Source organism: Dicentrarchus labrax, unplaced genomic scaffold, assembly GCF_905237075.1.
Source record: "Dicentrarchus labrax unplaced genomic scaffold, dlabrax2021, whole genome shotgun sequence".
Classification (NCBI taxonomy): domain Eukaryota; kingdom Metazoa; phylum Chordata; class Actinopteri; family Moronidae; genus Dicentrarchus; species Dicentrarchus labrax.
In genome coordinates this window covers 11,381,968-11,395,613 of record NW_026136704.1, presented here as the reverse complement: position 1 = coordinate 11,395,613, position 13,646 = coordinate 11,381,968, and the positions used below count along the sequence as shown (strand labels likewise).

General features: G+C 40.9%; 1 protein-coding gene across 1 annotated transcript in view; it reads left to right on the top strand.

Moving 5' to 3' along the window:
- igsf11 (immunoglobulin superfamily member 11) overlaps positions 1 to 13,646 on the top strand; it is a 97,154-nt gene that overhangs the window by 73,063 nt on the left and 10,445 nt on the right. The window contains exon 3 of the mRNA XM_051396807.1: positions 7,063 to 7,226. Within this exon, the coding sequence (XP_051252767.1) occupies positions 7,063 to 7,226 (164 nt within the window). The remainder of the gene's footprint in view (positions 1 to 7,062; positions 7,227 to 13,646) is intronic.

Genomic DNA, 13,646 nt, shown 5'->3' with positions numbered 1-13,646 from the left:
CTGGCAGACGTTAAGCTGACACCATCATCTGAGTTCTCTTTGACCCACCAAAATCCCTCTAATCCAATGAGTGTGAATTTAAAGAATAAGAGTGAACAAAGGAGTTTTCCCAACCAGAAAGTTTATTCCAAGGAAGCACCTCGCCGTTTATATATTGATTCATGTATCAGCTCACTGCATCCATACCATAGTTTTCGCATTCGTTTGAGTCAGTGGTTCTGATCAGGCAATTATAATAAAATATGTGCAACCTTTGAACTAGGACAGGGCATGCAGGCAGAAGCTGAAGAGATTTTTTCAGCTTTAGTTCATGCAGCTCTTTTGTAAGCAAGGTTTGTGTGTTCTGTACACAGAAGACAGGACCAACATTTGCTTCTTTGTGAAATATGAATGAGGACCTTTTATAATGTGACTCCCTATGGAGTACAGTTATAAACAGCCCTGTCCTAAAGGTTCAGTTTGTTTACTCTGATGTGTAACATCTTCTTACAGCCATATGTAGAGAAAGTGAGTAATAGGTGTATTAATTTACAATCAGATATAGCTTGAGTGGTTATTGAAAAGATTAATTGAGATTGTATGCTTGGCAGGTAGATAGACACCAATGCTTGCGTTGCTTAAAGGGATAGGCTGACATTTTGGAAAATCTTTTTCTTGCTGAAAATTAGTTGGGAGGATGGGTACTGTTCTCAGTACATTAATTATGAAGTTACAGCCAGTTAGTTTAGCTCAGCATAAAGAATGGAAATAGGGACAATGCAACAATGCAAAGCAGCTGTCCAAAGCTAACAAAGTTCCCCAACCACCGCATCTGAAACTCACTAATTAACACAATGTTTCTTCTTTCATTTGCACAAAAACTGAACTGTAAAAATGACAAGTTGTGGTCTTGGCCAGGCACAATAACTTCCTGTGGAGGCTCCAGGAAGTCACTGTGCAACACATTAACCATAGTCCATTAACCAATGCAAAACCACTACTTGTCATTTTTATGCCTTGGATTTTGTAATGTTGGCGAATCTTTGCCAGAGAAGCTGCTGTCTCAAGCCCTGTCTCCAGTCTTTAAGCTAGGCCAACCATCTCCTGGCTAGTTTCATATTTAACAAACAAATATGAGAATTATATCAATCTTATTGAGTTTCCCAGAATGTCTATTCCATTAAACCTTTAAAAAATGTTAAATAACTTTGCCAAACTATTTGGAAAGAAAAACCATTAGAAAAGATTTAAAAACTTCAAGCACCATCAAATCTCTTGAGTAGTACACAGTTGTTATTGTGTTGTTGTGTAAGATTTAGGAAGATCTATTGGCAGAAATGATATGTTTTCTTGAAAATAAGAATTGGTGTGTTGTTACCTTAGAATGAGATGTTTTATCAGCCTAAGGAGTGAGTCCTCTTTCAGAGAGACCACCATATTGAATTACCATGTTGAGTTTTGCAGCCACCGTAGTTTCTCCCACATGCTCAAAACAGGGCGTGAGTTGAGGGTATTGTAATCTGCAACTACACCACTAGATGCCACGGAATCTTACACACTGGTCTTTTAAATACCCTCTCAGGATAAAAACTCAGTTGGTTTATGACTTTGTTTTTACCTCAGCAGTGCTTTGAGCATGGTGCTTGATGAGTTGCCATCGAGCAGCTGGGTACACAGCTATACCACCTGAGTTTCACACGTCTTTGCTCGCTTGTTGGTTTCGCCCTGGTGCCTCATGGGCAGAGACAGCATCAGAGGGTCAGCCATACACAAACACAGCTCATCACGAAGCCCCTGGGTCTATTGCAAGAGAATGGGACACAGAGCTCCATTTGTGTGTGGGCACAGGTGTCGGTGCACATGAATCCATGTGTAGATGTGTTCATGCTCGTGTTTAATTTCATGCTTTTGCTATTTTTTTTCTATCTTGAGGTAGATTCACTTGTAGCATGGAAGTTAAAGCACAAAAGAAATTGGAATCCGCGTTTGAGTCCAAAGATAAATTCTAAAAGGATGCAGATTAAACATGAAATGTGATCAGAGCTGCCAACTGTCACGCCTGCAGCAGGAGATACATGATTCTATGCTCTATCTCTCATTGCTCCCTTGTACTCTTCTCCTCTTACTTCTTAGGAGCTCTCACGCTTAGAGTAAACGCAGCTGACAAAAGGTGGCTATCACGCATGAAACCATCCGAGTTTTGATTTAATTATTTTTTCTGGTTTCAAAATGTGAATATTATTAGTACAGTATGTTATGGAAATTATCTTTAAACTGACAAACACAGAGATGTAGCAATTGGGTGTAAATTTAAGGTCAGAGTTAAAATATTCAGACATTAGCTGTTGCCTGATAAGAAAATGTTTATATATTTCACTTTCACATATGTATTTATGTGTCTTCTGTTACCTTTCTAGTCAGGCTTTAAGCACTATCATCAATCATCTCCCTTAAACAGGTGTATGTACTGTATGCATAGGTGTGTCCCTATTGAGTGTGTGTGTGTGTGTGTGTGTGTGTGTGTGTGTCCCAGCCCACCCAGTGAAGCTGTGCCAGAGGCTCATCACATCACAGCATCAGGGGCATCTGTTTGAAACTGAAATAAAAGTAAAGCCTATGAATAAAAGAGCCACATGAATAAAAACAGAGAATGCAAATGACTTGCCAAGCCGGGATTGTCTTGTGTGTGTGTGTGTGTGTGTGTGTGTGTGTGTGAGAGAGAGAGAGAGAGAGAGAGAGAGAGAGAGAGTGTTTGTATGAGTGAAAGTGGAAGTGTTGTATTCACCCTGCATTTGTTCTCCATCCCATCATGGCTGCACCTTAGTTTGACTGAGTGAGTAAGCGCGTGCACACACACACACACACACACACACACACACACACACACACACACACACACACACACACACACACACACACATCCACTCACACCCTCACACACAACACACACACACACACACACACACACATACACACACACACACACAGATTTCCATGCTCTCTGAGGTGCATGGTTTTCTCATGCATTAATCAACAGCAGTTTTGACACTTGGCTCCCGAATGAGGAGAGAGAGCTGTTTTAACGGAGCCACGCTGTTGGTTCTCTCCTTCGCTCCACAACCACTGCTAGCACTGCCCGGGGTGACTTTATCAATTATTAGGCCTCTCTGGAAACAGCCACATCCCCCTCCTTCCTTATATCCTCCCCCATTTCACTCCTCCTCTACTCTTTCGTCTACTCTTTCTTCTGATATTCTTCCTCTCTGTGCCTCCCTATCCGTCTTCTCTCCCTCTCTTCTCATGGTGCATCCTTTCTCTTGTGCTTTTCTCCTCCCCGTCCTTGTCCATTACCTCTCAAACTTCTGCCCATCCGTCACACCACTTTGTTCCTCTCTAGTCTCTTCCTCCCCTTTACTTTGTCCTTTGTTACTTGCGCCTTTATTTTCTTTCCATTACTCTGTCCTTTTCACTCTATATAAAACATTATGATCATAAATGCTGAGTAGCACATCTCTTGTCTCTAGTCTATGATTAATTGTCAATGGTCCAAAATCCTTATATGAAAACGACATCATAAGCTAACAGAATGGTAAATTAAATTATGTAAAAATGCCCCTTTTAAGATCTTTCTTATTAGTAAAATCATTTTATTAGGACTTACATGGTCCATCTATTTTAAGTGGTGCTCATGTTGTCTTGTCATGAAATTAATTCCAACCAGGGATTTCTTTTGCACACAAATTCTCAATATTGTTGATTTTATAATAAACAAAAACATGCAAAATGAAAAACAACAAGAGATGTTAAGTTGCTGTTAATGAGAGAAAAAAGGTTTGTTATACAATCATAGACAGGCAATCTCATCTTGACAGTGTTTCTCAGCTCCTGTATGTGAATGCTTGCAGCTCACAGATGAACTGATAACTTGCCAAATGTCTAAAGTTTGCATACTCGAGTCAATGACGAAGTGTTAATTTTGCTGAATCTATATTTAAACAGCTGTTGTTAGTCGACATATTTTTGTTGACTTAAATCATGTCATTCTAGTCAGTGGATAATTGACATAATTGAATCAAAATGACATGAACAAATGATCATGAGTTTTGAAAGTAGTAAAAGTCTTTTATTGGGGACTAATAAAGGCAACAATGCAGCACTCATCTATTTCAGGTGTTACTGTAGGTGGTCAGCGTCAGGGAGATCAAGCATGATTAGTTTCTGCCGTCAGTTAGGCTTGTGTGGTTCCTGCTGAGCTGTGCCTTGGGGCAGCTCAGGGCTGCAGAAAAGAGCGTCAGGGAACAAGATGTTTGTCAACAGAAAAGTAGAAATGCTTGAATGGAAAACCCAAATGAGATGGACAACTTGTCTACATTGCACGTATGCAGGTCAGCCTGAAGACATGAAGAAGCAGAAGCAGAACTGCGTGCTGCACTCAGCCCTGGGCAAGAATGGTAATGAAACATGCTAGAAAAGCAAAAAAACAAGAATAAAGCATCAAGTAACAGCTCAAAACCTGGCCTGTCAGTGAGAGCGTTTCATAAAGTCAGTAAATATATTGCTATACTCTTTGTAGTATCACAATCACACGATATACATCATACCGAAGTCAATACATTTTTTATCTGGGTGGCCATATTTGACAATGAGTCGCTCACCCTTTACAGTATTCATTCTGGAAGAGCGGTTGTCTACCGGACATGCTCCAAGAAAGCAGCTGAACAGCTAAAGCTTTTGCAGAAGTGTGTGCAATAATGAGGCAATGCCAAGCAATGCCGCAGTTTAGTTTGTGAACTGTCGAGCCATTCCTGTCTCTGTCTCTTAGATGTGTCCCTAACGGGCTACTGTACATGTCACCAATGACAAACACTGATGAGTTTGAATATGTGTGCATGGTAGTGTGTGGGTCATGTCATGTGTGTGTCTGTGTTGGAGGGCATGTGTATGCATATATGTACAGTCTGCGTGCACATGTTTGCTAGCATATATGTGTGTGTGCTTGTTTGTGATTTTGAGTCTGTGTGTGTGTGTGTGTGTGTGTGTGTGTGTGTGTGTGTGTGTGTGTGTGTGTGTGTGTGTGCGTGTGTTTCTTCTTGGGTTGTGGGAGCTTACAGGCTCTGAGCGCAGAGGTTCCCTAATCCAGTGTTTTGAAATGAGCCCTCCAGCTGTTGTGGGCTTGAGAGACTGCTGCCTTGGAGGAGGCTTAGGGACGATAAGATGCTCCTTCTATCTTCATTCCTCTAGGACTTCTTCTTTCTTTCTTTTTTCTTTCTTTATTTTCTTCAATCTTCCTGTCTTTCTTCCTCCCTAAACACGTTTAATACTGATGTGGCAATGAGAATAAACACTAACACTGATCTCATGTGGCCAATACAATTAAGGTTGTAACCTTTTGTATGAACTTCTTTCTCTTTGCACTTAATCCTCCAATAAGAGCATAGATTGATTCTGTGCATGAAGTGAACATTGTGTACACAGAGGATATAAGAAGATCAGATTAGAGTTGTAGTGACCTAAGAGTTTGTTATTCATTATATTTATAATCATGGCCTGAGATTGTAGATGTCATAACGGTAATGGGAACTCATTAGCTGACGTACACTCTGAGCAAATTGTCGTGCTGTTTAACGTACTGTCTTTTTTAAGCAATTGAGTTAGAGTGAGGAATCATACTGTACATGATCCATATTGACATTCCAGTGGAATATAATGCCTTTAAGTGAAATAGCTTGCATAACTTATGGGAAGTCTTTTTCCTGAATATATATGTCTGATAAACCATAACTGAGCGGAGCAGTTCCAGCCCTGCCTATCTCCCCCGTGCCAGCAGTGAGCCTGCAGGGTGTGTGGTGTCTGCCAGCAGAAGGAAAGCGTAGGAAGTCAGCAGGTTTCGGACAGACAGAGAGGGAGCAACAGGCAGTCTGTCAGCTAGAATGTGATGGTGATATTCAAAACCCATATTCGGCAGAAATGACACTTAAATTCTCAGCAGATTGAAAATGCCTAACAATTTGTGTCCTAGAAATAATACATATAGGCTTGACCACACAAATAACAAGCTGGTGGTTTCTACCATTGGCTTATCGCAAGATCATCATCTTACATTATCACTAACAAGCACGATTCACAGGACATGATCAATTATCTGTAATCATATCAGTGCCATCATCCTCCTCACCATGTTTAGATAAGATTACTTCCCATTGGGGTTTTTGGACATGGATACATGCTTGCGGGGGAGATCTAACTTAATTTAGGCTGTAATGTCTTTAGCTGGTCTAGAAATAGGATGCTCCATGTACATATTTGTCTCAGTCGGTCTGTTATGGCTGACAGCTAAGCCCAGATGAGGAAAGCAGCTCCTTAGTTCCTTAGTTAGAATACTTAGAAGACCTTTGTTGCACAAGACAGCAAGCTATCATAGTTGTTTAGTATGCTGCATATGCACAGGAAGCAGCAAATTGTTTCCAAAATAACCATTACTATCCCCACTTGTCATGTTCATTTAGTATGTATTGATACAGACTGTGTTCCCATGAAAGCAGCAAGAAGCAAGTAGTTTTTGGAAATGAATAACTCAAGAGACAGCCTATCGTGCTTCCCCATTTAACTATTACATATTTCATGTGATCCTTCACAGTGTGGTCTAGATGTTTGTTTAGCTGCTGAGAGCATTTCAAAACAGGAGCTCAGTTCGGAAATCATGTTTGTTTTGCTGTAAAGATGAAAAGGCGGCAGAGAAAGGGCGCACTGAGAGATTACACAACTTTTTTTCTTTTTAAAATGTGTATATGCCAGAGGTTTTGCTTGTTAACACTCCATTCATAGACCCCCCCTCCCTCTGTCTATATGTCTGCCCCTCTGTCTCTATCTCTGACACACTCAAGTTTTTCAATATAACTGATATAAGCAATCTTTAAATCGTTATAGGAGGGATAGTAGTGGATGCATCTGTTGGGAGTTGCAATTGCTGCATTTCGACGTCTTCTCTGCTCTCTCTGTTCTTGTATTTTTACTTGTTTACACCTTGTATGTGCTTATCTATTGTGTATCAAGTCACTGATCACTGCCTCCTTCCTCCTGCAGTGTCTGTGCGGGCGCTGGATGTGACAGTGTCCCAGAGCAGTATCCAGGTTGCCCGCGGCCAAGCAGCCGTCCTGCCCTGCTCCTTCACCACCAGCGCTGCCCTCAACAACCTCAACATCATCTGGATGGTGATACCACTGTCCAATGCTAACCAGCCAGAACAGGTACAGTGTGCATCTTCTCTGCACCCACTCAATGCAGTGACAGAGCATTCCTTTAGCTTCTCTAGCAAAGAAACAGTGCTGAATTAAGAGAGGTGGTCAACTGCCAGAGATGCAGTGCACTGTTTAGGTACTTACCGAGATGTATACTGTACTACTGATATGCACCTAACGTATTTTTTAATGCAACATTACTGTATATGCATCACGTGGATGTCTATGCTGCTTCCCAACACCAACCCTACAGTCAAAGCAGGTACACAAGACTTGATATGTATTAAGGTGTGCTCAGATACAGCGCAAAGAGAATTTCAGAGGTTGCACAAATGCATAGAAAGTCAGATAAACAACCCAAAGAGAGGCAAATAGACACCGATTGAGATACGAGGCCCATATTAGGATAGGGACACATTTGCTCTAGTTGAAAACTTTTTTCTCAAAGAATTGAGAAATTTGCACAATGCATCCACAGAGAGAGAATCTTTAGGGCTTCAGGGACATCCAGTGCAGTTACATGACAGCAGTGGCTCTCGCTCACGGCGATAATCTTAAACTCATGCTAACGTGCTATATTTCTTTGCACATTCATGCCAAATGTGCAGTGGCCGCTTGTGCAAAAATGCACAAAGACACAAAATTTCTCTTTCCGGTGCATCTGAACGCACCTGTAGGATATGAATTAGATATTAGATGACTATAATAGAAGAATATAGCTGTAGTAGTGAGCTTTAGGTGTGTCCATAGTCTAGATATCTCTTATCACTTTCCAAGTTGTACTGCAGCCTGCAGGACAGCAATGCCATGTAGCACTTTTCTACCTTAAAAACAATGTATTAACTGTACTGCCAGAGCATCCTGAAGCTGTTGTGAATTTGTTTGGGAACATTGGCAGCAGTCTAATTTGCACACAAAAACACAGCATGATTTAGACTTTAGTTATGTCTTAGTGTTAATTTTGTCTCTCTGGCTTCTCACCATCATTCCTTCCTGGCTTGCTACGCTCATTTCCTTAAGAAAAAGGTCTTTTCTTACCTTCCCTTCCCCTTTTTCTCTCTCTCACTCTTCCTCCCCCCTTGCGGGACTTCTGTGATTCCATTTGAGTTGTTTAACATGCAGCTGCAGGCCGTACAAGCTCACCTGCCTCCCTTCACTTTGAACCCCGGCGCTGGTCGGCCGTCCAAATAATACAATCATCTTCTGCACTAATTACCTCACGCCCACGACAGGCTCTATATCGCAGCTGTTCTCACCACACACACACACACACACACACACACACACACACACACACACACACACACACACACACACACACAAACTGGCATGGACAAACTGCTGGTCCAAATACAGTGCAGATCTACATGCATACACGCAGAGCTTATATATATTTACAGTTTCACACATAAATGCATGCAGAGTGCACCACAGAAGTGTGAAAACTGATATTTCCATACATACTCAAACGCACACATCACAAAGTAATGTTCCCATGTGCACACCTACGGATAAGGGCTTTTAATGTTGTCTTCACACACAAATACCTACAAAGGAACTAGACACAACACTGAACACAAACACATGTAGGCACTTATTCATGCATGAATTCATGAGACTTTTAGATGCCAGGTGAGTGAGAATGGGAGCTGATACATGTAGAAGGCTTTATTACATGCGTTCTCATGATATGCCTGCACACTATATTACACCACATTTGGCATATACATAATAAGGTTGATGCATTTGTATACCAGGGAACACTGGGTGAAGGCACAGTGACGCACACACACAAGTTTTTAAGTCTGCATTGTTACAGTGGCATACACAGCCCACGCAGCTACATACAGGAAAAAACAAATACTGTGTGAACTACAGTTCTGCAATTAGGTTGTGTGTGTGAATTTGGCGAGCTGTCAAAAAAGTGAGTGATGATATTAAGTGCTGCGTGGGGCGACAGAACAAGTACAAGGTCATTTTAGAGGAAGAGAATGTCATAAATGATTTCAGTTGATGCTAAAAGCCATTAAGAATTACTGAACAGAACTCTGCACACTTGCACACCCTCACAACCTCTGTTAGCGCTTTAGCGAGTGCACTCGGACCACTCAGATCCCTCTCTGCTCAAATTTGAATACCATGTTCAGATAACAGGAGACAATGCAACTTATTTTGCACTGCCAGAAGGCACAAGATGCACTAGCCTCTTTGACCTTGCAAATTCGGCTGTTTGTTGTGGCTCAGATTAATCCTGTTGGATGTTTGCTTGATGCTTGCCATGATGACCTACCCTGTGGTTGACGGCCTTAAGCCTACATGGTTGACTCCACATAGGCTATAAAAGTTACAGTATGAGTTTGATATATTATGTTTATGAGTGGAGAAAGTGTGCCAGCCCGGTGCATCTATGACACTTGATCTATAAAGTAATGAATACAAAGGACAGCCGATGATTTCATCTTCATCTTTTAGTTTGTTAGCTTGGTTTTCCAAGGTTTCCAGGTTTCCAGGTTTACTTGCACCATTCTCATTCTCTGTTTTTGGCTGCAGCAGGCAGCTTTTTTCTGAGAGTAAGCACCAAACAACAGACAGACACAATTAGCGACTAGCTATGAACATAGTGGAGCACAGCAGAAAGAGCCAGATAATTCTCTCATGAGGTAGTGGAGAATGAGCCAGAGCTAAAAGAGAGTAAATATTGGACTCACCAGGTGGACAGAAACCCATCAAAACAACTCCAAATGAATTATAACACTGACAAGCTGGATGTGTAAATAAGACCCCAAAACCACATTGGGGGTCGGTCTGAATAGGTCAACCATCTTGGATTGTTTTGGATGCAAATCAGAGGCTGCCCGATGAACTGGGGATATCAACATTGAGACATCATTTGTTTCATTGACAGACATGAGAAACATACGTGTCAGTTTCTCATGTCTGTCAATGAACTTTTATAATTTTTCAATGCAATTCAGTGTAAGTCTGGGGTTTATCAGTGAAGCGTATGGAACTACACTGCGGAGTGGAGTCTGTCTCATGAATAGGTCCCTCATGGCTCTAACGCTATGAGTAAACCTGTGTTATGCGGTGAAAGACAAAATAGGAAGTGTTTGCTAACAAGTTCACCATAACAACTTTAATATAATAAGATAGTAAAGATAATTTTGTCAATGTTGTGTTCATTACATTTTGTTTCCACTGAGCCCTAGTGGCCAAAAAAATCTGTTTTGGCAAGTTTAATTAATTATATAATGTATTGGTTGAATGATCTTTCCTTGTTTTATAGTATGGTGTAGAGATGTGAAATATTTGGCTTGTGCGCGTTCAAGTCATTGGACAACTTAAGTGTATGATTACAGAGCTGGTTGTGCAAGGGTTAAAAATACTGTGCATTGACAATATAACTTTATATCTATTGAATTGGGGGTCTAATAATCTTGAAAGATTCCAGACGATTAAAATAAAAGTCACGCGAAGCAACGTTAGCCAGCTTCTGGCTGTAGCTTTATATTCAATTGGCCGACATGAGAGTGGTATCAATCCTCTCATCTAACTCGTGGCAAGAAAGGGAATAATGTGCAGATTTTCCCAGGTGTAGTTATGCCTTGAATGTTGACGTGAATACTATTTACAAGTCGACAAACTTCATATTAGCTTCTTTGTATTTATTATAAAATACAAGCTGACACTTTTGTAATTGTAACTGTCAGCCATGCGGTGGTCATAGTTTGTTTACTCTGATCACCTGACAAGCTGATCTCCAGATTACAACATGTTGGCCTGTAGCTCAGTGGAGTGTACGCGTGTGTTTTGGTGTGTGTGCATGTTTATGTGTTGTTTTCTGTGTATATAATCTGTCCATCATTCTGTTGTTGTGATCAAATGGCCCAACCTCTCTGGGCCGCTAGGTGTGTGATAATCCAGATAAACAGACGCACATCACACACACACACACACACACACACACACACACACACACACACACACACACACACACACACACACAACTAAACAGTGGTTTTATGTTTATGAGCTGTTGTTTATCCTCTTTAAACTGTTTGCTGGATATCTGTTGTTTATGCTCTAATAAAAGCTTCAGGTTCACTCTCCCCTCGCACCACCTGTGAAACTAATTCCTGGAACTGATTTTGTAGTTGCATTCATTAAAATAGTTGATATATTAAACATTTATATACAACACTTTGGAGACATCCCTTCAGTGCGGTGAGCCTGGCAGTTTAATATTGTCAGAAGTCTCCTTACTTGCTCTAGTTGAAGAGAGATCTTTGTTGAGAAAGTTGTATCACTCCAGGAATAACAAACTTTTTGCTGCATCATTGTACAATTTCTTAAATATGTTTTCTTAAATTCCTGGAAGGGGACTCGTGCTGGCTTTTGTAACTGAAAGGGTAAAAATGGTGCTGTGTTATTGAAATGATCGATTGAATAGACACTACGTTCACATACACTCAAATATAAACTTTTTCTCTCCTTGCCGCCTGCTTTGAACCCTGCGGGAATAATTTTTGCTGGACACATAAAAGAAACTGAACAAGGACCCATTTCAGACTAGTAAAAAGTGGCCTATCTCTGTAGAGAGGCTGAGGAGAGGTTACACTACAATTCATACACTCAGCTCCAACACACTCTCATATACAATAATGTGATACCTTTTATTGATCAGCACTAAGGAAATTCTTTTTTTATTTGCTTGCCTCCCTCTAGGGACATCAGTATGCAGCATCAGTGACAGTACAGTCTTTCTCACCAGTAATGTCTTAAGAGCACTTCAGCATAGGAATCCTTGCTGTTATGAGCCTTTACCTTCAGTTGAAGGGCACAGATCACTAGTCCACCCTGATCACTGCCAAACACAGATCACTTGGTAACATCGCATACCTTAAACTCTAAGATCAAATGTGCCCCTTTGACTATTACAGTTAAATAGATTCCCGCTTCTCTGACACCAAAATGTACTGTAAGCATACAATACTGAGCTGAAGTCTACTGGGGGAAACCATGCTGTGGCAATTAACTTGCTCAAAAAAGTTTATCCATCACATTGATCAATTTGTCACCTTTTATTTTTTTACATGTACAGCATCACTGCATAGTAATGCCAATGTAAAAACGTTCTGTTTGTAAGGACGTGTTGACAGATATCGTTATTTGTCTTCTGCATGTGATCTTTTGAAAACATAGCAAAAGGTAACAGTGTTTTTGGAGAACTGACTTTAAATTGAAAGATGTTGGACCATATTCCTTTCCCCCTAACCCTTATCGACCCCTACACTGATGAACATAAAGAGACTTATTCACAGACATACTTCATTGGTATTTGTGTAAATGGATCAATTCTAATCATATTGTCAGATTTTACTCCTATTTTGTATTTCTAACAACTGCTTTCAGTTTCTCTTCTTTTTCTGTTGATGTCTTTTTTCCACCTATGGTCTTCCCTCTCTTGAGGGTTCTCCATTCTTTCATTAATTAAAACTGTTTATTTTTTCCCTTGTCTTCTTCGATAATATGTGCTGGGTTGGAAACAGCTGCCAAGGTAGACCTGAAAAACCCATTTAGACTTGATAGTGGGCAATAGAAGTAAACTTGACCTGACTTGACTTCTCAACCAACAGTGAGGGGTTTTTCTGTCAGCACTCCCAAGCAATAATGACTTGAACTAAAACATAACTTTAAAAACAAAAGACACCATTGTTGTAGGGTCATTGAATGTGCCACAAAGAAACATAGCAAATGGATGATAATTCTAAACAGTTACTAGCAATAAGGTATGGTATAGATGCATAATAAGGAGATCATGGGCTAAATCATGCAGTCAATCAGCAGTTTGAAGAGATATACTAGTAAACATGGATTTGGGCCTATATTGTTCAGAACATGTCTCAGAGGATAGAAAGAGATAACAGTGGCAGCTTACAGTTAGTAAATTGAGTGGAGGCTGCAGGGGGTTTAGAGGTTTATTCAAGCTTTATTGAGGCGATGGCAGTGTCCCTCGTGTCTGCGGCCAACAGGGTCCTTTGGGTCAGTCAGAAGTAGGCTAATGTCATGAGACTGGTAGTGACAGACAATATCTGAAGGTTTACTGTGTGAATCCAGTTGTGGCTCACACTATACAGGGTGGATTGTAGAGCAAGAGAATATAGTTAGAGCGTGAGTGAATGCTTGTACTGTGTGTGTGTGTGTGTGTGTGTGTGTGTGTGTGTGTGTGTGTGTGTGTGTGTGTGTAGGGTTTTAGGAGAGTAAGGATGTAGCAGAGGTTTACCGCTGGGCCAGCAGTGGGACGTCCAGCTAGTCCAGCTAGAGTTCTTAGGGCCGTCCGCCATCTGAGTGCCAGCCATGACCTCTTTTCTCCCTGTGCATCACTACAAAGCCAACCAGGTCACATGAGAGGATGAGGTGATTTATACA